Here is a 27,306-nt window from a genome sequence, read left to right as displayed (position 1 = left end):
TATAGGGGGTGAAATGGAAATCTAGGCACTGAACAAGTAGGAAAAAATGCAAGATTTGGAACGCTTATAACTCGAGCATTTCTCAATAGATCGCAAAGGTTTTTGCATCAATTGATAGGAAATATATCTACGCATCTATCATAACGAATAACACTTCATTTTTCTTGAGATAAATAATTGAATAATTGTGAAATATCAACCATTGTCAAAATGCACTATGTGCCCAATTTTGATTGGTTCATTTTGTGCTCCTCAAATCGTACCGACCAAAACGGGCAACCAGAGCAGCAGCGAAATATAATGAAGCACGATTGGAAAGGAAAAAGAAAAAAATGAACGAAACATTGGTCGCAGTCTCACACATGCGTAATTCTCGAGCCAGCCAGTCAGCTTAAAAATCCCCGCTCCGCTGCCGTAACGATCATTCTCATTCAAACCGTACACCACATCGGTTCTCATCACAACACATCAACAAACCAACCCAAGCAGCCATGTCTGGACATGGTAAAGGAGGAAAAGTGAAGGGAAAGGCAAAATCCCGCTCGAACCGTGTTGATCTGGAGTTCCCCGCAAGGGTAGCTAGGCCGAGCGCGTTGGTACCAGTGCATCAGTCCACCTAGCCGTCGTTATATAGTTTCGGCCGCCGAAGTGATCGAGTTAGCTGGCAAAGCTGCTCGCGACGATAAGAAAACCCGCATTCGGAACAGAACACATTCGGTGTGGTGGACATCAAGACAACAGGCAGTTGCAGCGAGTAGCGAGTGCCAAACGCAATCGCAAAACGGCAGCTGGTAGCAGAAGAAAAAAGTTTGTTCTTTATACAATCTGCTTTGGTGGCAAATCCAGAACAAGGCGGCATCAAGGGCGTTCGAAATGGTTTTTTTCAAAACCACGAGTATTAAGTTTTCTAAATTGGAGCCATTCCATAAAACAAGGCGCTTTTCAGGGCCATTAAACCTTCCAAAAAAGAGTTTAGGAAATACAGTTCAATGCTTTCTAAAACATTATGCAAAATAATAATAAAACACAAATTGATTTTTTCATCATTTGTTTGCCAGGATCTGATGAGTATGTGAATTTGGCAGTTGTTCTGAGCTTATTGATAGTTGGGGACTTTCTTGATTATTCAATTTTCACCCATTCTTAAATTGTTTCCAGATTGAAAGTACAGTAATTTACAATTAGTTCGACATTTAGCTAATTGGACGGACATGTAATGCGACTTATTTAGTTGGACATTTTTGTAAACATAGAGATCCAAATTATGACCCCACATTGAAAGTCGACACTGTACCACTGTCATTGCAAATGTTCAATTACAGGTTAAAATCGCCTCCAATGCGACACTGAGTGGCGCGTCGGCACGTCGCATTGAATGTAATTTATAGTACAACATGTCACAAAGCTGGATGGGAAGAAATTTTCCAACTGTGAAAGCTGTGGCGAGTGGCAACAAATCGCTAAACAGGAAGGTTTAGCCGAACAAGATGGGGATATCGAGTGATAACAAAACAATAAACTCTTTAGATTGAAGATAATTTTGTGATCCTGAAAAGGACCCTTTTTAGCCTGCATGTGAATCCAACGAGCGAACAAATCGTAATGAATGTATTTTTTTGCCATCGCTCCCTTTTAACGCTCATTCGTTCGTCTCGTTGGACTCGCCCCTCTGGCTGAGTCTGCCGATTTGTCTCTATGCTGTGAGTGTGTACCGCTAGAGTATAAAACACGCGGATCCCAAAAAATATCTTATTTTCTTTCAAACCGTAAACCCGTGTGGTTGTACGGCATCGGCATCGTCGGCGTAGCAAAGGAGGACAAGTTAAGGGAAAGGCAAAGTCTCACTCGAACCGTGCAGGTCTCCAGTTCCCTGTTGATCGCATTCACTGATTGCTCCGCAAGGGTAACTAGGCCGAACGGATTGGTGCCGGAGCACCAGTATACCTAACAGCGATTATAGAGTTTCGGCCGTCGGAGTGCTCGAGTTGGCTTGCAAAGCTGCTCACGACAATTAGAAAACCCGCATCAAGAACAGAGCAGCTTCGGTTCGGCGCTCATCAAGGCAACAATTAGTTTCAGTGAGTGGCAAAGTGTTTCTCCGGCACGTCGCATTAAATGTAATTTACTGAACAACATGTCACAAGCTGAATGGGAAGAAATTTTCCAACTGTGAAAGCTGTGGCGAGTGGCAAACGCAATAGCTAAACAGGAAGGTTTAACCGAACAAGATGGGAATATCGAGTGATAACAAAAACACAACACCAAAGGTTCTTTTCAGAACCATCAACATATTCATAAAGAGTAAACAGTAAACTAATCCTTTTTTCAGGTAGATAGGTAGGTATTCACATAGGAGAAGAAAATAAAACAATATATTTAAAATATTTATTTAACAAAAGCTGTCCCCTTTGTATAGTCCTACGTCACTCCGGTTATGTCCCCGACATTACCCACCCGTCTTTTTTTGTATGAATTGATTTTTATTAGTATTTTAATAAAAACTTGTACTGTACGATCAATTTTGCCACGCCTTAAATGGTGTGTTTTTTATGTTTTTTAAAACATGAAGTGAAAATGTAATGTAATAACAATTTGTAATTTTCTTTTCACAATTAGATAGTTAAAAGGAGGTAATTTTTACGGGTTAAAGTTGTTTTTACATATTTACTGTTAATCCTCGAAAAACTCTAAATTTAAGAATGAATAATGGGTGTACGATCAATTTTGCTATTGACTGTACCTATTTTTACATAGCATTGACTGGAATACCGAAAAGTTTGAAAAGACTTTTAATGTTGGAACACGTTGGTTTCGAATGGGATGGATTTGTGGTTTGTGCCCATCACTGTATGTATTTGAGTGAGAAACATCATTCGAGTAGATTAGCACTGAGTGTCATGATCGAACATGCACAAATCCTATTGCTCCCTTCGCCTTCATGTAAACAAACAATCGTTCATTATTTCAGTGATATCAAGATAACATTTAAGGCGGCTCGCACACCGCAACAATAAGCAACTAGCAAACAGCAATACGCAATATACAACAGGCAACATATTTTGTTGTTCTTCGCATACCAGAGCAAGGCAAACCTCTGGCATTATGCAAACAATCGGCTTAATGTACGAAACTTGTCAAAATATGGGCGATAAGTTGCTCTTCGACCGACACGCCATGTTGCTAGCGACATTTGTTGCTGTGTAGAGGCGACAGCGATATCGTATTGCGTCGGTGTGCGAGATCAACAAAAAATAAATGAAAAATCCATTGGCGATAATATTGCTTATTGCATGTTAACAGTTGCTAGTTGCTGATTGCTCCGGTGTGCGAGCCGCCTAAAGGCTCACACTGTAGGTATGTGATGTGGGAAAATAGCCGAAAACAAAGGAACATTTCACCGAAAATACTACTGCTCTCGAGGAATAAGAATTAAACTGTAGTATGTCTCTTTTGGTCTCTTAACCCTCCTGTACTCGCGTGCAAAATCATAACACGTATACTCGCGCACGGTGTCACAGACCGAAAATTAAACTTCTCTGTAATGTTGCCAGTGTGTATATTTCAGGCTTTATTGGCATTTATTTGAAGAAGAGGGTATGATTGAATGAAAAAACTCCAAAAACTATGTTTTCTTCGTCTTTATTATGTTTTAATAGTCATCTAATCCAGCCTTATCAAAACAGAGTAATTTTTGATACTCCAACACAAATAACGAAATTCGAAAGTTTCACTGTTATTAATTAAAAGTACGCAACTGAATATAATTCATGGAATATAAAGAGCTGTAAAATGACATTAAAACATTTTAATCGATTGTGGTTTCATTGAAGTAAGAATCGAAACATAGCATAACTGCATGCTTGAAGCAAACATATTTTTTACATTTCATGCAGTTGTTGCGTGTTTTTCGGGTCTTTTATCGAAGAGAAGAATGTATAACGACCTTCTAGATAATTACCAGATGATAAAGGTTCTGGAATATAAAGTTTGCATATTTCTAATATTCTTTTTCTCTGTATTCTTGGTAAACTAAGAATTAATGCCTTTTTTTAGATGGGGCATAAAAAGATTGGATAAAAAGATTTCTAGGAACTTCCTTTTCTTTTTCTTGTTCTCTTGTAGATATTGTCCATTATAAAAAAAAATATCCTCGAAACTGTAACCGTTAAAAGTTTCCATAAGCCACCGATTAGTTTATAGTTTACTGTTTACAATTCTTCCACAAGTAAAGTTCTTTCATAAGTGTGTATATGTATGACCATTATATTTAGCGAATAACTATACGAAACTCAAACATTCAACGACGAATATATCGACGAAAAGTTAATATATGGATCCGTTCAATCCAGTTACAAAAGGGACTGAAATCATATAAGAATAGTCCGGTAATGATCTTATGCATTATATTCAATAAATATTCCACACCGCTAACATTAATTTGTACATTTCATTCAAGAATATTCTAGAATATGAAAAATAGCACTTGTCCAAAAAAGTTACTCCTATACTCGCGTCGGTGTGTCAGACCGAAAATGTTAAAAAAGTGACACACGTCCCCTTTGTACCAACACATGCGATACGCTAAACGATGACGAACGACGAATAACGAAGCTAGAGAGAATCGCAAAGTCGTAGTGTTGATATTTTCTGAGAAATGAACGAATTACTGATTTCTCGGTCTGACAGGCCAATGCGCGAGTATAGGAGTGTTAGGGGAGGACCCTTCTCTGGAAAACGAAAAATAACTGATTTTTGTGATTTTCGTGATGTTGGAATTAAAGTTGAGTGTTGAGATATTTTGGTGGTTGATTGAGGTATATCCGAAGATGTATTTTTTATTTTTTGGATGCGAATATAGTGATTATTACGTTGTTGGCCGCTGGCAGGGTGATTGCTTTCTCTAAAACTGGTAGTGCGTTTTTTTCAGAATCTAGTGAACCGTTCTGGCTGAAATTTGTATGTAAAAATGTAAAAATGAATTATATAAATTGTTACATAGCGATTTTTAAAAATTGAAAAATTTTCAAAACGGGGACCATTCGAATAAAAAACGAAATAATAAAAAAAATTAAAATTGGGATAGCTAATATCTAATTTTGTTTTTTTTTACATGCCAATATGGGTTCACTATATTCTGAGAAAAACGTACCATCAGTTTAGTCAACTTTTGGTGCAGAAGAACGAGCTGAACTGATGGGATGCTGAGGAAGCGAAAAAATAGGTGGGAAGCAAATCTCAACACAGGTCCGACATTTGATTGTGCGTGACTTCCAGCGTAAGGAGTCTCAACGAAATATTGCTGGGAAGTATGGGGTAATCCGTTGTAGCATCAGATGCTTGGCAGCGTAGCCGATCGACCGGGAAGAGGAACGAAACGTTAAGCCGCGTCCACACTACGTCTATCGGCCTTGGCCGCCAGGTAAAGCCAAATAAGTGTGAACGTGCTGACCGGATTTGCCGACGTGCTGAAAACTGCGTCGAATCATGCCGAACCCAACCCGAAACAAGTTGGTCTGGATCAAAGAAAGTTGAACCAAAACAAAACAAAGTAGGGGAGTCGCGGGTAAGACGGACAGTGGGGGTATGATGGACACTAGTTGGTTCATTTGTATAGTTGCATTATGAATTTCAAATTTCTGTTGATGGGAAACCCTTCTACATGCTATTCTATAACATTTAAACCATCCTATGACAGTGAATACTGATCAAAAGTGGAATAGAGAAACAAAAACCGAAAATCGAACATTATTCCGCGAACATGAACATGATGTAACTTTTTTGTCTTCGATATTAAGCATTTTGAGTGGTTTAATTGCAAAATTTAATTCGCTGATGGTTACGTTTCGGTTTGTGAGTTGACAGAGAAGCGATATTAGGTATGCACGGAAAAGTAAATTCATGTGTAAGTGGTAAATTTAAATTATTGAAATAATTGCACTGTGGGGGGGGGGGGGCGAAATGGACAGTCACATCCATAACCACATCCAATGCATGATGGAAAGTGAAGGAAAGAATATTGAACTCTTTTTTATATTGCTTTCTCTTTTTGTTCTATTTGAGTTACTGGACGCACAAACACTGAGAGAGAGCGAAATTATTCCTCTCGCGAGCGATAACGCTTCGTATATTATGAACCTGTCCATATCCCCCCCCACTACATGTCCATTATACCCGCACCGATAAAAATGTTGTACTTTTCGGCTTGTTTTAATTTCAGTAAAAAACAAGGAAAAACACACTTTTTGATAGAACATTTGGCCAGTTATTTCGAAAACTAGTATATTGAACTGTAAGAAACTGCTTTTAAATTTGAATTGAAGTTTTCCTTAACATGTCCGTCTTACCCCCATCTCCCCTAAATTCGCGTTGACGGCATTGTGCTTCGTGTGTTCGTGGCTTTTTCTTGCACCCAATGGGGCGCAGCGTTGCCAATGTTCTAGTTTAAACTGGATTCATCTAGTTTTTTCCCCGATCCAGTCAATCAGTTAACCCCTGAAATCTTCCAGTTTTATAAAATATTATCCAGTTTATATATGTGTGCTTCAGTTTTACCAAATATATGTGAAATAAATTGTTATATTGCTAATGTTATTCCTCCCTCACCATTCCTATTCCTTGACCAATTTTGTTTTTTGACATTTTTAGTTCGATCGATCCAAGGTGTACCTTGCATCCGTTTACATTAACCATTCGACGAAATGGAAATCCGAAAATCTCCTGTGTCACAACATGCGGCAAAGATCATCTTTAGGTAACCTCAAAAAGAAAACTGTACAATTAATTAAACCGTCTATATAATCAATTATTTATCGTATCTTTTGACGTAGGACTACGTCTAACCGGAGTATATGGGGGGTAAAATGAAAACCTAAACACAGAACATGCAGGAAAAAATGAAAGATTCCGAATGCTTATAACTCGAACATTTCTTACTGGATCGAAAAGATGTTTGCATCAATTGATAGGGAATATTTCTACGCTTCTATCGCTATTGATAAAATTTTATTTTTCATTAGCTAAACAAATGAATAATTGTAAAATGTTAAGCGTTATCTAAACGCCCTAACTGCTTCATTTTGATTGGCCCGATCCACGGTTTCCCTAACACAGTCATCAAAACCAAGCAGCCTTGGGGAAATCGGCATTGCAAATACATGAAAGTATGGGGACTTTTTTTCTCACCGAAATGTGTTCCCTAACACAGACTCCAAACCCAAGCAGCGTTGGAGAGATCGGCATCTCAAATACATGAAAGTCGGGGGTATTTTTGTTCCGACTAAAATGTGTTTCCCTAACACAGACTTCAAATACATGGAACTTAGGGAAATTGGCATTGCAAATACATGCAAGTCGGGGGTGTTTTTTTCCGACTGAAATGTGTTTCCCTAACACAGACTTCAAATCCATGGAGCGTGGGGTAAATGGCATTCCAAATACATGTAAGTCGAGGGCATTTTTGTTCCGACTGAAATGTGTTTCCCTAACACAGACTTCAAACCAAGATATCTGGGGAAATGGGCTCAGCAAATAAATGCAAACTGCGAGTACTTTTGTACTCGCTTGCCTTTGTGCAAACTAGAATATGTTTCCTTAAAACGGTCTTCCGGGGGTACTTCTGCACTCGCATGTTTTTTTTTGCACTCCGAAAAGTGTTTTCCTAACACGGATTACAAAAGCAGGTACGAACACAACGCTTTAGCTCGGTTATTCAAGATTACATTGAAGGATATGCCTTCATAACCGTTTGCTACGATAACGCCTATTGATTAAACAATATGCGTTCAATGTACATGTCAAAATCGAAACTGAGTGCCTGAAGTTCATCAAATCAAGCAAATTCGCGGTTCAAGAAATACGTACACTTGAGAGATGCAAACTTCAGAAGGAAACGTAAAATAAAATAATCGTTTCATAATTCTTCCGTTCCCATAATTTGTCCTAGACATCATACCAAACGTAAAAGGACTGTCATTAAATTTACTTGTAACAAAGAACATAATCTATCACAATGCATGAATTGACCTTATATGGAATTATACAATATTTTTACTCACAAAGCAAATATATTGAATTCAATCAAATTCGGGAATTGTTTCATTCAATCAAAAATTTAATCAATACAAACGAATGATTGCTACGCTAAGGTAGTCCCACGTAAACATTGCGGTTATATCATAGATATAACCCACCCATTTACTCAACCGAAATCCAATCACTTCGGTGGAAAGTTAACTGTGGGAAACCTGAAAAGGTAACCGAGATCAATCGTCCATTCCCGTACATTTTATAGAACTCCATTCACGACGGTGAAGATTTAGCTTTGGGAAACCAAGAAAGATAACCGGAAGAACTTCAAAAAACCAATCGGACCGGCGATATATTCCGTTATCCGTCTATATAGAACTTTAATCTCGAAGTAAAGTTATCTTTTGGAAATCTGAGAAGCCAAGGAACTCCTCTAGAAACAATTGTCCCGGAGATATGTACCATTATTCTTCGCGCGAACGCTTTATAAAAATTTTGGAAGCTTGGGAAGGTAACCAAGAACACTTCTCTGAATACAAATATTCAAGGCGATATGTTCCGTTATCAATCGCGTTCTGTATCGAATACTCTGTAATAGACATGGATAACATGGATAACTTAAAGCATTTCAGTTTAGCAATACACTGGGATTTTTATAAGCAGAAAACTATTGTTTAATGAATTGTGACATGAAATGCTTGTACTTGAACCGATTCAATTATTGTGGATCTATAAGAAATACAAGGTGGTATAGTTATGCCAAGAACATCAACATGGGACAATTGAGCCTGATGTTGTTTTTTAAGAAGCTGTTAGCAAACTATAGTTTTTTTTGTGTTTTTTCGGAAGATTAAGCATAAAAACATCGTTTTATGAAGAAAGTTGAAAACAGTCAGAAAGTAACATGGGACAACTATGCGTAGAACGACAATACAGAGATCCGTCATTTACAGACTGAGTTTTTTTTTTATTCCACCTCCTTCTGAGCGCGTAAAAAATAGCAACGAAGATGGTCAAAAGAAACACTACAGAAATATCAAAATTAAAGTTAGAAGGGAAAGAACGGAGGATTGAGAGGTTAGGTTTGACGCAGTAATCTATAACCAGAAACCGTGTCCCCATGCACCTCAATAAATCACATTGTAGAGCAATAAATACGAGATTTTTCAAGTTTCATCTAAATGAAACCGTATTTTCCAGTTTTACAGTAATGTTCGAGTGGTGGGAAACGTTATTTTGATCTGCTCGAATGATTAAGTAATGGTTTATTTCGCTATTTATTGAATTACATATAAACAGTACACGAAGCATCGAATGAAATTTTATTTCTCAAGCTTTGGAATAGGTAAAAAAATCATTTAAAATAAATCAAAGCGAACTTCTTCAAATAAAACGATTTTACAGGATCCAGTTTTCTTCCAGTTTTTTGAGAGTAATTTTCCAGTTTTTTAAAAAATATTATTGGCAACCCTGATGGGGCGTCCACATTACATAACGAACCGAATATGCCGCCTGGTACAGGCCGATCGGTACCATTCGGCATAATGTGGACGCGCCTTTAGACTGATGCAAGAACGACTTCAGTTTACAAGGGACCATGTCAACAAGCCGCTACATGATGCATAAGGATGCAGAAAAGTTGTCGTACGAATTGTATGCAATAGTGGAAGTAAACAACCACATTGAGTTGTATTGGTGTGGTTACACTGCTTCCCCCTTGCTTCGTTCGAATTCGTCAGCTTCTATCAAACAAAATTGTTTGTTTGATTCGTACAATCAAATTTTCGTGCGTACTCCTAGCCAATGTCACCTTACCCTAACGCGTCGGCTGGCCATCCTCTGTCCGTTTCGCTTTCGCTGCTGTGATCAACGTACATGCAAAATCCTTTGCTTTCGAATGTACCTAAGGGGTAGAATATGATTTCGCACACATTTTGACAGTTAACTAAGTGCCCCGCGCTTATTTTTATATCACGAAAAAGATATTGTGGATGTACGGAGGATGTTTATTTAATCCGTTTTGATGTTTTGGGTGTCGAACGTCAAAAAAATCCCACAAGCGAAAGAATATTATTTCGTACATTTTTGATACATAAATAACATAAATAAATGATATATATTCCAGAAACTATAAGAGATAGAAAGTTCACGTCTTCGACAAAAGTTCATATTTTAATGAGATCTATAAAAATCGACAAATGACAAAACATGAAACAACATTTTTGATTTAAATGAAAGTTTGTATTCCGTTAGGTTGGAGGAAATATGAGTTTTCACAGCAACTAGGAATTTTTTGACTCAAGTGTAACTTTTGAAAAGGACGTATCGATTTTAGTAAGAGAAATCTTTGATCATTTATATCTCAAAAATAATGAGTCGTACCGAAATAGTGTCTTAGAAAGAGTTATAGAGTATTGATGTTAAAACCTGAAAAACATATACACTGAGAAAAAAAACTCCTTCTTTAATTTTCGAAAAAAAATTTGAATTTCCAATATCTAAAATACGTATTTTAATTTTTTTGATGATACCAAACTGGCGAGGCTCAAGCTGATCCAATATGACCCTCTCACACCACTCATTCAATTCGGCGATCTTTAGTTCCAAGTGCCGAGTTTCTAATCGCCATCCTTAATTTTCCGCCTAAGCCTTTCTCGATTGTCACGATTGCAACGGACAGCTGAAATTAAACACTTATAGTTACGACTATAATGAGTGATACCCACCATGATTGACGCTATTTGTTATTCATAATCTGCGAGCCATCCGATTCTTTGTAGCCAGGTTGTGAACATTGTCGTGATAGCGAAAGTCGCACGGGCCAATGTCAGAATGATATTGAACAACTAACGTCGTGATATCCATCAGAATTTATTTTCAAAAATGTTCATTTAAAAATATATTTCAAAATAACAAAATAAGATGTCAATTTTCAACTACCAACGCTGACATTTACAAACAATCCTTGTGCCAAAATGATACAAATAAATGATTACGATCAACTGCTTCTTCATTGATCATCCTTGCTGAAGCAGGCGCCGTATACAATCACACCGTGATCAGCAGGCGGCATTCGATACATCAACTCATACGGCGTTCTGCGCTCCTTCGATTCTTCATTGTTTGGTCGTTTTTTCATCACATAATATCGTTCACACTTTTCGAGAAGCTGAATATATTCATCGACACCCTGTAAATATTACAAAGATCGTTAGTATTGATGGTCAACATGAAGATTATTGTTTGGGTTGGAGACCGTTTGAAAATAATTTATAAAAGAACTTAACCGGCGAAAAACGTCGATAAACATTCTACCTATACCAAAAGTCGGATATAAAACCTATGTAATAAATGGATATTTTTAAACAATTGACCAGCTCCTTCAGATTGATTGTTTGGTTGATTGATTTTTCTATTATAGAGGCTGTAAACTAAAAAGTTCATTCACATCTACCCTTGAAAAAGTCCAATCAACCAATGGAGGGTCCTGGGATTGAACCGCGACCGTTCGCTTGGTAAGCGGACGCGCAGCCTATTTGGGCTTTTGAGACCACCAGTTTTTATTTGGAGAAGTTCCGTGCCATTTGATGTACAATAATAGCAAAACAATTATAAGAGAATACAAAACCTTAATATTGGGAGTAACGTATTGTTTCTGGACAATGAACTCACCACAATTTTTGCCAGTGGAATGTGAATGTGATCCGGGGCTGGTTGTTCAAACGGCTTCGATAGACCCTGATTGACTTCCAATTGCATCAACAGGTAGGCAGCGTAGCGATTGCGCATTTGCTGATCCAGGATATTTGAACCCATTTTATATAACGTTGCCATCCATTCTTTCACTTTCTCACGAACTGGGGTAGTAGAAAAAGTAACAATAATATCAACAATTTTTGAATACATCAAATACCTGGAACAGGATGTAGAAACATAAGCGATATTATTGAGCTGGCATCGGTTTTGAACATGATGGTCAATTTTTGTTCTTCGGAATCTGCCATATTGAAATAGGTCTTCCCGATTTTAGTTTTTAATAAACTTCAAATTGATTAGCCTACTATAACGTGATCTACTTGTAACCTATTCGGAAAAGTGAAATTCAACTCAAGAAGACGGGCCTTATTCTTGTTTCCACTTCGCGGTGAAAACGAAATGAAGTGTATCCGCGATGACAACGGTACGGTGTCGACATTTGGATACGAAATTAGTTTTCCACTAAAACTTTTCATTATAACATAAAATCATCTTCAAATACAATTTTCGTAAGAGATTATTTTGCCACATGAAGATAAAAAAAAGTTCTCCATCCCCATTGAACACTAATTTGATACGGAGAAGTTAACTTTCAATCATAATTTCTATTCGAAAGGTGTTCATTCTGCCTGAAAACCCATTATTATCTTTGACGCTTCGCTGACTCGTTAAACGTAGTTCAATGGTGTGCCGTTCGTTTCGTTTTCACCGTGAAGTGTGTACGGGAATAAGGCCCGAGATGCGCGATGGATGCAATTTGTGTGCTTTCAATATACCGTAATGTTTCAGAATCCGGACAGCTTATGACCCCTTGAACGACGCTCAAACCTCAATAATTTCTAGCGAATCCACGAGTTCACGATGAAATTGATTATTACAGGAGTTTCATAAGAGTTTGTTTCAAGTCCTAGAAATAATGGAGCAAGGATTTTCTAAGTTTGATGTTTGGTTTAAGATTATAATAGAATAACAATGAAATTTGATATAAAAGTATTGGGAATCGCGGATCATCCACTCGCAGATAATCTCGTGTCACGATGTTCGTGGTCGAACTCCTCCGAAACGGGTTGACCGATTTTTATGAAATGCGCAAAAAGTTTTATAGGGATTAGAAAAAATCGTAAAGTATATATGATACCACTGGGGTACCAATAACTGTATATTTAATACCGACTAAGGAGACCCTATGCAGAAAAAACAAAATCCATTTTTGGTTCGCCACGCTTGTCATTTGACATAGACAACATTGAGAATCGTATTCCATTTCTGTGAAGCGAAAATAGTAATGGATTTCTTGAATGGAATAAACAGGCTTTTAAAACAAAAATTAACAATGAAAATAAGTTCTACCTGTATATGAGTTCTTGTTAACAGAGTAACACATACTCTACAAGTGTGGAGATTTTATATTGGCTTAGCTTAGCTTAGAAAGTAAATTGCTCCACAAATACGGATGAATCAGAATCCAAAAGACGATTTCGACCGAACCATGAAATTCGATCGAATTTCAAACTAATCGGATCATGGCTTGGCGGAGTCATATTAATAACGTTAATAACTAGTTCCACTCCGAACGAACTCTGATGATTTACATACCAATCGAATCATAAATTCACTAAGATTCGTTTGAAATGCTATACATTACAATTTTCTGATCCCTAAACGGTGTAAATCAGTGAAAACTGGAAGCATTCCAATTTTCCCATACGTTTGTTCTGTCGATTTGGGTGCTTTCCTACCCGTACCGTCAATAACGAGTAAAGTGCGATTCACATACAACATCCACGTCACGTTCACGTTCCGTCACGTTACGTTGCGTCAATTATTCTTCCATGGAATTCCTATTGAAGCATTCACATACACCAGCAACGGCAAGTCGAAGTTCCCGTTGCCGGTGTATGTGAATGTTTGCATAAGAACTGCTTGGAAGAATAATTGACGCAACGTGACAGGACGGAACGTGAACGTGACGTGGATGTTGTATGTGAATCGCACTTAACTAATACATTGGTATCCGCCTGTTTCTATCTTGTTTGGTATAAATAAGACATCTGCGGTTTGAAGTAACACCATTCTTTGTGTGGACACCGACTGGACAACATCGTTGCTGGACGAGCTGGACGACGAGGGATCGAGGGCCTTTCTCAAGGCAATGAGGGTGAAGGTGTAGTGCAGTAGTAAAGTAAAGTTTTCCAAGGGCCTTTGTCAAGGCTAGAGACGAATGAACTGAAATAGTTTAAAGTCTCTATAATACAAAACCTGATCTGACCTGAAGTAACAGTCTCGAGCGAGCATGCGAACACAGCAAGACGAACAGATAACATTCATTCCCAATGCCGATGTCACACACACATACACCTCGATACAAGAATGGAAAGAATGGAAGATATTGCAAAATACCAGTGCATTTTCGTTGACATTCCCTACAACAGTATCGAAGAGGAGAAGCTCTCTGTATCAACGACAAAGATGGTGACGCACGAGGAATTTTCGTGCCAGTATGGATATGGAAGACTATTCAGAATTTTGGAATATGGCCATACACTGCATTTATTTCGATACAGCCTTACTATGGTATGTGCTGGGGTTCACTCCCATCTCAGGCGTATTATAGGAGCAAAAGTGTTTATAGTTGGTGTTTGTGGAGTTGGCTGAAACGCGAATCAAATGCTGCGATCATTGAAGGGGCAATGAGAGAGGAGAGAGAAACATTGCTATTTAAGCTGCAATTCAGCCATTTCTCGATTGCTCGCAGAGGTATCTGCATTATTCGACAGGAAGCATTAATACATGTCTATTACAATACATCATCAAACGCATTTTCGTATAATATCAGGTTGGGGAAAAGTAATCCATTATACAACAAAGTTCAACAAAGCGAAAATTTGGTATATTCTAACCTTTTTTTTCTGAAATAACGCTAGTATCTCCAGGCCACTGAAATAACGCTTGCGATGCTTGCTTATTAATCTCGTGCTCGTCATATTGTTCTCGCGAGGAAAAGAATGAATCATGACTCACCCATCTTCAACTGGTTCTATAAAACTACGACTCTTTCCAAACCACTAAAATATTATACTAAAAAGTAATTTCGTCAATATTTTATATGTATAAGGTAGCAGTTGTGTTGAAAATGACTTGATCAATTTTCATAAATAAAAACCAAGGTGTGTTCATGCTCGAGAACGGGTCGTTTGGTTTAAGTTGTAAAAGTGAAGAAATATTAGAAATAGTGATTTCCCATATGCTCTACATGTAGTATTAGGTGTTGTTAGTCCAATTCAAATTCGCATTGGGTTGAATAAACACTCAGAAAGTAAAAATTATAAAAGAAAGTTACCTTTTCCATTTCAAATATGTTTTCTCTATATTAAAGTAACATGTTTTTACTGATGAGAAAAATTGATAATTGTGTTCGGTATTGGTGTCTAGTTATCTTATGTAATAGAGTTTTTTTAGTGAGTGAGTTTTTTTTCTTTATTCCATCCATACATAACACAGGATGCACCACGTCATCATCACTCGGTAAACACTGGTGGAGTGAACAAACAATACCCAACAACCAAACAAAACGGCCCTTTCCAGGGCCACCGAATTATTATCAAAGAGTTTAACGATGTAATTCTTCAAACATATCCAAAATCAACAGATAGCCTAACGGAATTCTACGTCAACTATACGGCACAACCCTCCTGTGACTTTTTCAAAATATTTAACTCGGAAACAAAGTGAACTAAACTCTTATATTGAATGCCTCCCAAACTGCACCTTCTTTTTCATGCAATTCTAATCCTAACGCAAGGACCTTAAAGTATAATTTATAACTGACTAAGTTTGTTGTTTTGAGTTCACGGTGGGTAAACAATAAACCGCCCATTATTGGTGTTAATACTTTTTTGCATCAGAAATAAAGTTTTCGTGTCACTCCATATGGACGCTAAAATAAGATTGTGTACGCGGGTAAAGAGATTCGTGTCAGGGGGAGTAGAAGTGTGCATTGAAGTCAGGTTGAATGAAGAAGCAGATTTGTATTCATTAGTCACGTCAATTAGAATAACCATTTGCTAGAATGTTCATCAGTCTGAGAGGAGAATCGATTTCCAATTTCATCTTCGAAGAATTCGGGCCCTGAATCGGATTTTTTAAAAGCTACGACTTATATGTGAAGAACCGTGGATCGCTCTCTCGTTTCTGATGAACCGTGGCCTACGGTAGTGCGGGAGAGGCATCTGTTTCCCAGTCTAAATTTCCCATCAAAATATTCATTTATATGTTTGGGATATGCTGCTTTTTAAACGGTTTCATTTAACTTGAACTGTTTGTTTATAAGTTTGTATGTTCCTCTGTAACGTTGTCACACAATAGTAGAAACTCGACGCTCTTCCAGTTGATCCATTGATTTCAAATTTGGAACACACTTTTATCTCTCCTGTATTTATAGAACTGCGCATTCCAAAATCAAATTCGAAATGGCCGCCACCACAAAATGGCGCAATATACATTTTTTGCAAAACCCTATCAATATGGGTATCTAATGAAATGGCTTGACCAATGACTAATTGACTAATAGGATACAGTGCATCGTGAGAACATTCCAAAAAAATAAAACCAAAATAAAAATCATAAAAAAAATCTATGATTCAATTCTAGAGACATAATATAGATAATTTACTAAAAACTAGAAAATAAAATAAGTACAAAAATTGATTTATTGTGATTAAACATAATAATAACACAGATAATGTACTAAAAGCAAAAAAAAATATTTAGGCAAGTAACAGTCAGCCGTTATCACACCTCTTCCTTCATTTATCTAGGACATTGATGAGACTAAAATAAAATTGTGGAGCGCGTCGGATTTCCATTGTCTACAGCTAGTGGTTTCATCACATGTCCCACGATTATAATTATTTATGATTAATTTTATTATTATTATTATTAGACGAAGCGCGGTCACCTGTGTTGGAGAAGTTCGATGCATTGGTTGGCAAACTTCAAGCCTTATGCGGGCGCTACACGATTCGTCCAACGTTTCACTCGAATGTTGGACTGAAACATTTGACTCGATGAATCGACAAATGTTGTGACGAATTTGCTGCTACACGGTGAAGTGAATGTTCGATTCAATGCAATCGGTCCAAACAATCGGCGAGTATTTGGATCGAATGTTTATTGTTTTTATTTATCACTAGCTGACCCGGCAAACTTCGTCCCGCCCAAAATTTGTTTTTTGTTATCAATACCTTCGAACATTCACATTTTCTTACTATGAGTAAGTTCATGAGTCCAATCGCAGAACTGTTCATTGATTGATCTTCTATTCGACCCCGTTGAATTTAGCTTTTACTATAAAATTCCTAGTATTTCTAACAAAACACATCATTACAATATCAGATTATTTTCAGACATAATTCTGGTTCAATATTTTTCAACCACTTGCAAATAACATGTTTCTCCGTTACATGGAATAAATGTTTTATACAGAAAATATGATAGAATAAAGACAGCTCCAAATTGGACAATTCCTTCCTCGAGTTCTGCTCTTATCAACCCATCCGGCGATCCTTTTTTTGTATAGATAGAAGAAGATACAGGAGTGCGTTTCATCACATTAAATTCCATTTCCAGTGTCGAACAAAGATCAATTTCGCTAGCGCAAACATCAAATGAACTAACAGCACTTGTCACTATGTAATTGTAGAACATATGGGAATTTAATTTTCCGAATTTTCCCTTTTTCCTTCGAAGTTTTCCGAAATTTTTCAATTGTCATGTTTGGTTGGAATATTTTTGGTTGAAATATGTGTAATATTTTTATGAGACCCCCTCTTCATTCCAGAGGAGGGAGAGGTGTCATACCATTATAGAAACATTTCTCATACCCAAAAACCTTGAGTTATGCAGAAGTTTGTGTTTCGTTTGTCTTGTAGCCACCCTTAGAGAAATTTTTGTTTAGTTGGTATGGCAGAAGAGTGGAAAGTCTAACCACTATAGAAACGTTGATTGCACCCTAAAACCTCCATATGCCTAATTTGGTTTCATTTGCTTGGATAATTCTCGAGTAATGCAGAAATTTGTGTTTCATTTGTATGGCAGCCCCTCCTTAAAGAGGGGGGTGGAGAGTTTAACCACCATAGAAACCATTATTCCACCTTTAAAACCTCCATATGCCCAATTTGATTTCATTTTCTTGAATAATTCTCGAGTAATGCAGAAATTTGTGTTTCATTTGTATGGCAGCCCCCCCTTAAATAGAGGGGTGGAGAGTATAACCACCATAGAATCATTTATTGCACCCTGAAACCCTAATATGCCTAATTTGGTTTCATTTGCTTGAATCATTCTCGAGTAATGCAGAAATTTGTGTTTAATTTGTATGGCAGCCCCCCCTTAAAGAGGGGGAAGAGGTACCAAACTATCACAAAAACCTTCCCCGGCCCCAAAAACCCCTACATACCAATTTTCATGTTGATCGGTTCAGTAGTTTCCGAGTCCATAAGAATCAGACAGACAGACAGAAATCCATTTTTATATATATATAGATCAAAAACGTTAGGAAACTGGATGACGATGCGAGTATTGAAATTGCTGCCGTAGCAATTGTACTGATATCGGGCTGTAAATTAAAAATGCTTGGAATCAACATTATTAAACTGCAATATTTTGCCGAATATTTTGAATTTTATGAACGAATTTCATAGTTCCTTCATCTAAAACTTGTAAACAAACCAATCTGTCAAAGATAGATTCGGACGAATCGTGTAGCGGTGTATCGAATGTCATCGAGTGTCGAATCCAGGGGTATGACTAAAACGTCAAATCCCTCATATCGCCAATGTACCCAATATTGCTGCGGTTTACTGACACTTTGGTTCTGACAATTACTGTTGTTTACAACACGGTCCGGTTATATAGTTAAATAGTGGCTAACTTTAAACTCCATGTTGAATCTGAACACCTCCATGTGAAACCGAAATATGAAAATCGCTTATGCAGTTAGAAATAAAGCAGCGCAATTTCCGCGATTTCATCCTCGCAATCCTCGAGGATGAAATCATCCTCGCAATTCGCGATCCTCGCAAATGGTATGTTGATAAACAAACGACGCCATATTGATTTTGACTTTGGGTAGCCTATATTCAATTGATGTCTAACCCCTGGTCGAATCAACGAACGACAAAAATTCGTTGACTCGTGCCACTCGCGTTGGAAGGTAATCCACAACGAACGGATTACCTTCCAACGCGAATATTCGACGCTCGACATTGGAGGCTCGTAGCTCGTCAGTCGACTACACGATGCGTCGAATCATCGAACGTCCAGCATTCGAGGGTGTTCGTAGCATCGTGTAGCGCTGGCTTTACATGATCAAGAAGCTGCTGCAGTACACTGAGAGAAATAATTAGTAAACATAACGTTTATTGTTAAAGGTTACCAATCCTTAGTCATTTTCTACCATACTAAGAAACATATATATCAAGCAGAACCATGACTCGTAAGTCCAATATCGGCTACATTTTTCCGGTGAAAATGCACGTATTAGAATTATATCACAACTCTTACCTCCGTATGGTCTTATGGCAACAATAAAAACCGTTAATGCACGTTTTCCAACCAGTCTACAGATACGACAGCATTTAAGTTTACCTTTGGTAGGGATGTGGTACATTAGGGTAATATGTACAAAAATGTGTACATTCTACTAATGTTTGCATTACCAAAGGTATTTGGTAGTTTTTTACCGAGGATTTTTCTGAATGTAGTTGAGCTAGACAAATGTTTAGGGGAGCCACATTTGCAGAGAATAAGTGAACCTTTGCTTTGAAGAAAAGGAAGAAACTCTGTCCATCCTCGGCTCTACGAAAACATTCTGAAAAGACTGTGTATTCCAGCGACGTCAGTATGAGCGAATTTTCTCGAAGACAGGACATATTTGCAGTGACAGACGGAATAGACTTTTATCAGAAAAATATCGAAAAGATCATGTTCATAAACCAAAATGTGCAATGAAGATTATTGTGATGGAAATTTATAAAAGATAATCTAAAATGCGAAAAATCAACAGGAGCGAACCCATCCACAAAAAGTAGTGGAAAGTCAGGAAAGACGGACAAGGTGGGTAAGATGAACACTTATATATGATTGTTAAAATTAATATTTATTATAAATTTGAATTATGTACAAACTTGCAATACTTTTGGCACATGCTGCGTACATCTTGTTGGTCTTTTATCAAAATGTAAATTAAAACATGAAAGTGATCTGCAAAGAACAGTTCGATGTAAATTTTCGGTAAGTTTTCTCATTTTCAATCCACAAATATTGACGTTAAAAATCCTAAGCAAGTCGGGTAAGACGAACACTCCGCCGAAAGGATAGACGAACATTTGGTTTTGAAAACAACTCGGTGAGGAGATCTCCTTCTGTTGTTCGATAGTAGTAACGCGAAGATTCCGTAAATCGCTTTATTTAGAAGAGATTACAAAATTCCTACAAGGAAACAAATTTAGTCTTAAACATAGATTAATTTCAGCAGTACATACTGTTAATGGCTCTTCTAGCTATCGTACAACGAAATTTAGTACAACTTAGTTTTTTTTTTGTAGATCCTTCAATAGTGACAGAAAGTGTAAATAGTTTTAATATTTAGTATCATAATATTTTTGTTACTTTATCGCGAATGTTCCCTAGAAATAGTGTTTTCCTGTGTTTTATCTAACAAAATTTAGGATTCAGCTGAAACATAATTACTATTAGGATTTTTCATTTAATATTTTAACTACATTCTATACCTATAGCTTATTATGATTAATTTAAGTTATATTATTATATTTAAGCACAAATTAGTATATAATTCAATAAATTGTAATGATCACTCTGCTGGTGGTTTTCTTTTAACAAAACGGACCTTTGTGAATTGTTCAACTTCTTTTGTTTTTTCCTGGCTTTGTTGAATAATCAACAATCCCCTGTCAGATCATCGGGTGTGGTCAGCGCAGGCTGGTTGTATAAAGGGCGTAATGCCTGTCTGTCGATGTAGCGATACCAACACTCCCCTCCTTAATGCGCTGACGATTTACGGAGACGTATTACTTCCTACGCGTACGTCGATAACTGCAAGTTTAACTGCGGGTCTCTCATATATTCCTGTGCTGGTTTGAACTGTTGCCTGTCTGACTTGACCGTCAGCTGCTACCTTCGTTGAAATTATTCGTCCCTTGGGCCAACAGTTGCGCGGAAGATTATTATCAGAAATCACTACGATGTCATTGACTTCCAGTGGTTTGGTTTCAGTGAACCATTTAGTTCTTCTTGTCAATTCAGGAAGGTAGTCACGAAGCCATGATTTCCAAAACGCATTAGCTATTTCTTGAGAAAGTCGCCAGTTCTGTTTTAACGAGGATGGATTGTCATCGAAGGGGACCCAGGATCGCAAGCCGTTTGAAGATCCAATTAAAAAGTGATTTGGAGTTAATACTGGAGATTCATCATCATCCAGTGGGATTGCTGTAAGAGGTCGTGAATTGACTATGTTTTCGACTTCGATAAATAAGTTTCGTAACACCTCATCTGTTAGTCTTCAACTTCATTAAGTTCTGTTTGACTGTTCTCACTAGCCTTTCCCAGGCTCCTCCCATATGAGGAGAGGCTGGGGTGATGAATCTCCATTGGGTTCTTGGAGTGGTGAATTCGGCCGTCAACTTATCTTGGTCCAGTTTCTTCATCGCTTCTTTCAGGTCTTTGCTGGCTCCTTGAAAATTTGTTCCTCTATCACTATAAATAGCCGATGGAGTTCCTCTGCGAGCCATGATGTTGCGGATAGATAGAATGCACGAGTCGGTCGTCAGCGAACAGGCAACTTCCAAATGGATGGCGCGGGTTGTAAGGCACGTTGCCAGTACTCCCCAACGTTTTTCGGTTCGCCGTCCAACTAACACCAGCATTGGACCGAAATAGTCCACACCCATATGTGTAAACGGACGACTAAATGCAGCAAGTCTTGCTACCGGCAAATCACTCATCAGTGGGGGTTGAGGGGAAGCTCGATCAATTTTGCAACGCTGACAATCATTTCGCATCGATCGGTACACCGATTTTAAACGGGAAATGTAAAAGCGCTGTCGGATCTCATTCATCGTCGTTTCATGATTTTGATGTTTATATTCCTCATGAATGCTCGCAACTACTAGCTTGGTCAGATAGTGATCGCGAGGAAGGATGATTGGATTGGCTGTATGAAAATCGATGAACTCGCAAGCTTTTGTTCGCCCTCTAACTCGTAATAGCCCATTGCTATCGAGATACGGACAGAGATGGAATAAGGGGCTGCTCTTACGGATTTGTTGCTTCGGTTTATCAGGAACATTGTTCGACGCCAGGATTGCAATCTCGTCGGAAAATTTGCTATTTTGCGCTACACGATACAAATAACTTTCGGCTTTGATCATCTCGTTTTGTGTTAGTGGGCCTCGTGAACATGTTTGTTTCGAAACACCATTTCGGAAGTTATCGATAGCGCGAAATACGTATGCCATTCTGTGTAATAGAGGTTTCCAACGTGAAAAATTCTGCATCTCAATAACAGGATTGGTTTGGATGAAATGCAGAAGAAATTGAGGTCGCAATTCTTCGTCGCTCGTTCGTGCAGGTGGTGAACTCGACGGCCACTTCTCTTCAGTATTCCACAAAAACTCAGGACCGTGAAACCAACGGCTGGATGCATTCAATTCAGGTTTTCGTTTCCATTTGGTTCCATCGTCCGCTACATTAAGTTTGGATGGGACATATTGCCATTCGTCTACATTAGTGAGCTCCAGAATTTCGCTTACTCGAACAGCCACGAACTGACTGTAGCGACGGTGATCTGAATTTAGCCACCACAAGACGTCTTTAGAATCACACCAAAAAAATCTCTTCATAGTCTTCATGGATAGTGCTTGCATGACGTTATGCGCTAGTCTTGTGCCTATAACAGCAGCTTGCAGTTCAGATCGTGGTATCGACAGGAATCGCAATGGTGCGACACGTGTTTTTGCTCCTACTAAGGCGCATTCGATTGTGCTGCCTTCATGGAATCTGAGGTAGACTACTGCGGCGAATCCATTTTCACTGGCATCAACGAATGTGTGCAGCTGGACTTCATTATTTTCGTCAATTGATATTGACATGCGATAGCAGCGAGGAATTCGCAGAGTTGTCACATTAGGAAGAACTTCAAGCCACTCCGACCATTTTAAGTATTCTGGTTCCAAGATTTCATCGTCCCATCCTATTGAAGACCTCCATATATCTTGTAATAAGACTTTGAGATACATTAAAAAATGTGAAATAAGCCCAATCGGATCGAAAATCATCATGAGTAGACGAAGGACCTCACGCTTTGTGGGACGTTTTGAGCCAGACAACAGACTTGTGTCAAAACGAGATGACAACTTATATGTGAAACAGTCCTTGGCTGTATCCCACCACATGCCCAAGACCTTTTCTGTGGTCACTTCGTTCCCAATACTGAGATTTTTTTCTGTAGTATCGGTTTCGTGGAGCGCTGTTACAACCTTCGGCGAATTCGATAGCCAGTTGCGCATTTCAAAGCCACCGGCTTTGTGAATTCTTTTGACATTTTTGGCCAATATAATGGCTTCTTCCTCAGTTTCCACGCTTACAAGCATATCATCAACATAATGCTTGTTGATGATAGCATGAACTGCATTAGGATAATCTTGCTCGAAACGTTTCGCATTTGTGTTTTTTACATATTGGGCTATGCTTGGGGAACAGCAAACTCCGAACGGCCTAACAAGAAGGATATACACGCTGACTTCTTCATCCTCATCCAGGTCTTTCCAAAGGAACCTTAAACATTGCTGGTCACCTTCCATGACAAGTACTTGTAAGTACATCTCGCGGATGTCACCGCAGACTGCCACCTTGAACTCACGAAAATGGATCAATATAGAAAGAAGTGATGCTAATTGGTCTGGCCCTTTCAGCAGCAAATCGTTGAGTGAGACTCCGTGAGAAGTAGCTGCAGCATCCCAAACCAATCGCAGTTTGCTTGGTTTGTTTGGATTTCGCACGGGAAAAACGGGAAGATACCAAACTCGTTTATGTGGTTGCTGTAGCTCCTCTTTCGTTAGTTTACGAACGTATCCCTTGGCTACATAGTCAGCCATTTTTTGTCGCAACATTCCTGCAAAGCTGCAATCTTTTCTCATCCGCCGTTCCAGACACTCCCATCTTTTCAAGGCCATTGACCTGCTCTCTGGAAGTCTCGCGTTTTCATACCGCCAAAGCAACCCGCATCTAAAACGACCATTAATTGGTACAGTTAAGGTTGCCAACTTGTTTTGCGCTTGCTCCTCGTCTCTGGATAGCAACATCTTTTCAGGTTGAGATATTCCAAGACTATCGATGTGAAAATACTGCTTCATCATCTGATGAAGATCAGCTTCACCGGAAACATTGCATCTACATACTTGTAGACTATGATAGTTGATGTAATGATCCGCGTTCAACCTATTGGAACAATTTCCATAGACTACCCATCCTAATCGTGTCTTGATGGCGATTGGTTCGAATGGATTCCCTTCTCGACTTTTCATGGCATTACCTAACGTAGCATAATCTAAACCAATCAGTATTCGAGGACATACATCCTGATATGATTGCAATGGGAGTCCGGAAAGATGAGGATACTTCTTTTCGATCTCAGGAACAATAAGGGTTTGCGAACGAAGTTGAAGATCTCTGATTGTATGTATTCCAGAAAGGTTGTATTTCTTGTTTGGGTTGTTTGATCCAGAGATTTTCAAGTCAACTATCCTGGACGTCTCTGTTCTTTTTGTCCCTCCTGTCCATCTCAGACATAAAGACTGCTGGGGTCCCTCTACACCTAATTCTTCTGCGAGGCTCTGCTCAATCAATGTCAATTCTGATCCATCATCGATAAATGCATATGTGTGAATGGCTTTCGTTGGACTATACAGGGTTACGGGAACAACACGGAAAAGTATCTCGGATTGGCTTTGATGAATATTACAACTGGTTCCGCTACTGTGATCATTTGGAATAGGAACTCGATCATTAACTCCGTTGTAAAGAAGTGGATGATGAAAATATGAACATCCATTGATTCCGCATGTATTCTTCAGTCTACATGATCCATTGTGCTTTCGAAGACATTTTCTACACATTTTGCGCTCTTTTACAATAGCCCACCTAGACTCGAAGTCGAACTCCAAGAATCGTTTGTACTTTGCAATTGAGAGACATTTACCTTTGCATACGATGCATTCTCTGATGTTATTATACTCAACAGAATACCGTTGATTCTCCTGTGAGACCTGTGGAAGATGATTGTCCTCATATCCCGAGTGAATGTTCAGAAAACTGTTCTTTTTCCCACTGCGTGGACGGTATTCGCTAGCCAACGACGTAGATACTGCAGTTGCGTCTTCAGCCATGGAACGCAACCATTCACTAAAGTCTAATAAGTTCGGAAAAACGTTGTTCCTGGTGTATTTCGCCCAATCAAGCTTCAGTGCAGGTGGTAGCCTTTCTACCAACTCGTACTTCAGAGACGCGTTGTATATAAAATCGTTGACCTCGCATGCTTGAACGGTTGCAACTAAATTTTCAACGGCAAGAGCGAATCCTACCAATGTGTCCAACTTCTCTATTGTTGGGGTCGGTAACGATCTAACTTTTTTGATCGTTGCTTGGATGATCATTTCTGGTCGACCATATAACATCTTCAGAGTTGCAAGCACTCCCGAAACGTTTGACGGGTGAAGTAATCGACATTTTACTGCGTCTAAAGCTTTTCCTTTCAAGCACTTTCTCAATCTCAACATGTTTTCCTCGTTGGAAAATCCACACATAGAAGTCGATGAATTGAACAACGAAAAAAAGAGCGGCCAATCTTCCGGATCACCGTAGAATTCTGGCAGCTCTTTTGAAACAGCCTGGCGTGCTGCTATCTGACTCTGATTTAGCATATGTATTGCTTCATCACTTCGATTTTCTTGACGTTGTGGTTGATGGAAACGCTGTCGCGCTGGTGTGGATCGTTCACCAGGAACGAAAGGGTCATTTACTATTGGTCTATAACCACCTCGCGCTGAGCCCTCTCGTAATGCGATCGACTGTCGCCCAAGTGCGTCAGTACAATGGTTCACCGACGAACGAGACATAGAACCTGGTCCATGGTGCCCTGAGGGTCTTGTCCTTGCCGAACGATGTTGAGGCCTCTGCTGAATCAAATTTGCTGCATCACGAGGCAGCTGTCTTACTCGTGGAAAAAGTGAGGGTGTTGCAGCTTGTTGGACGTCACGGATCCGGATTGATTCATCAATGGAAGGTTCGTTACTTATCTCTTCCACTTCGAGACCAGTGTTTTCTACTCCGCAGCGGTTAGTGTCTGCTAGCCACTGCTCAATTTCCGATATATTACCGGTTACTGATAAGAATTCCTTTTCAGAACCTGAGTTTGAACCGCTAACGTCATTCAGCGATTCAAGCAATGAGTACTTTTCGTCCAGGTATTGCTGCACGAAAAGCTTCTTCTCTTCGAGTTTCTACAACAATAACTCCACTCTGCGTTTGGCTTCACTGCGTGTGCTTCTAGTTCCTGTTGATTTCGCGACGTTATTTTGCCTTCTGTATTGATCAGTGTGCTCGCGCTCTTTCGATACACAGTTCGGACACTGCCAATTCACTTCAACTATGCTTTCGGATACATTGACGCATTTGAAATGGTACCAACGATCACAGTTATCGCATTGTACCATTCTACTGTTATCCGGGTGTTGACATAAACTGCAAGAACTGACGTAATCAGGGCGTGCACGTCTTGGTGGATTCCTCCTAACTACAGGTTCATTTCCGATATTGACAATAGGGTGCGGATCACCTCTATTGTTATCCACATAATTCTTGGGAATCGTTCCAGTACGGGAACCTACCATCTGTCTTCCCATCTGTTGATCAGAATTGGGGGTGTTATCTGCTCGAGTTTCAATACCATCGACAACTTCTTCATGTTCACCATCCTCATAAGTAACGGCGCGGACTGGTTGTTTCCCGCTACAGTTGCGACGGCTGTTGGACATCGTTCAACCTCGGTAGACTCGATAACAGAATTTTGTAAATTGTTGTTCGATAGTAGTAACGCGAAGATTCCGTAAATCGCTTTATTTAGAAGAGATTACAAAATTCCTACAAGGAAACAAATTTAGTCTTAAACATAGATTAATTTCAGCAGTACATACTGTTAATGGCTCTTCTAGCTATCGTACAACGAAATTTAGTACAACTTAGTTTTTTTTTGTAGATCCTTCAATAGTGACAGAAAGTGTAAATAGTTTTAATATTTAGTATCATAATATTTTTGTTACTTTATCGCGAGTGTTCCCTAGAAATAGTGTTTTCCTGTGTTTTATCTAACAAAATTTAGGATTCAGCTGAAACATAATTACTATTAGGATTTTTCATTTAATATTTTAACTACATTCTATACCTATAGCT

The 27,306-nt window shown here is 38.7% G+C and overlaps 2 protein-coding genes across 2 annotated transcripts; both read right to left on the bottom strand.

Annotated features, from left to right (window-relative positions):
• Positions 1-11,003: 11,003 nt before the first annotated feature.
• Positions 11,004-12,055, bottom strand: LOC129776063 (uncharacterized). The gene is made up of 3 exons (XM_055781446.1): positions 11,939-12,055; positions 11,698-11,882; positions 11,004-11,215 (listed from the first exon to the last, which is right to left on the bottom strand). Exons 1-3 carry the CDS (start codon positions 12,027-12,029, stop codon positions 11,036-11,038), a joined length of 456 nt encoding a protein of 151 aa, XP_055637421.1. The 5' UTR covers positions 12,030-12,055; the 3' UTR covers positions 11,004-11,035.
• A 9,292-nt stretch (positions 12,056-21,347) lies between these two features.
• Positions 21,348-26,891, bottom strand: LOC129773922 (uncharacterized). The gene is made up of 2 exons (XM_055777588.1): positions 26,745-26,891; positions 21,348-26,357 (listed from the first exon to the last, which is right to left on the bottom strand). Exons 1-2 carry the CDS (start codon positions 26,889-26,891, stop codon positions 21,348-21,350), a joined length of 5,157 nt encoding a protein of 1,718 aa, XP_055633563.1.
• Positions 26,892-27,306: the final 415 nt, after the last annotated feature.

This window comes from Toxorhynchites rutilus, chromosome 3, assembly GCF_029784135.1.
Source record: "Toxorhynchites rutilus septentrionalis strain SRP chromosome 3, ASM2978413v1, whole genome shotgun sequence".
Lineage (NCBI taxonomy): Eukaryota > Metazoa > Arthropoda > Insecta > Diptera > Culicidae > Toxorhynchites > Toxorhynchites rutilus.
Note: the sequence above shows the minus strand (reverse complement) of the source record. Positions and strands in the feature narration are given on the sequence as shown.

Bases quoted from the DNA above. Each gene is read 5' to 3' on its own strand.
- LOC129773922 (XM_055777588.1), bottom strand. From the start codon at position 26,891: ATGTCCAACAGCCGTCGCAACTGTAGCGGGAAACAACCAGTCCGCGCC. The intron at 26,358-26,744 runs GTAGGTTCCCGT...TTATTGTTGTAG, and splicing joins AACAGATGGGAAGACAGATG to AAACTCGAAGAGAAGAAGCT.
- LOC129776063 (XM_055781446.1), bottom strand. From the start codon at position 12,029: ATGGCAGATTCCGAAGAACAAAAATTGACCATCATGTTCAAAACCGAT. The intron at 11,883-11,938 runs GTATTTGATGTA...CTACTACCCCAG, and splicing joins GTTTCTACATCCTGTTCCAG to TTCGTGAGAAAGTGAAAGAA. The intron at 11,216-11,697 runs GTGAGTTCATTG...TAATATTTACAG, and splicing joins TTCCACTGGCAAAAATTGTG to GGTGTCGATGAATATATTCA.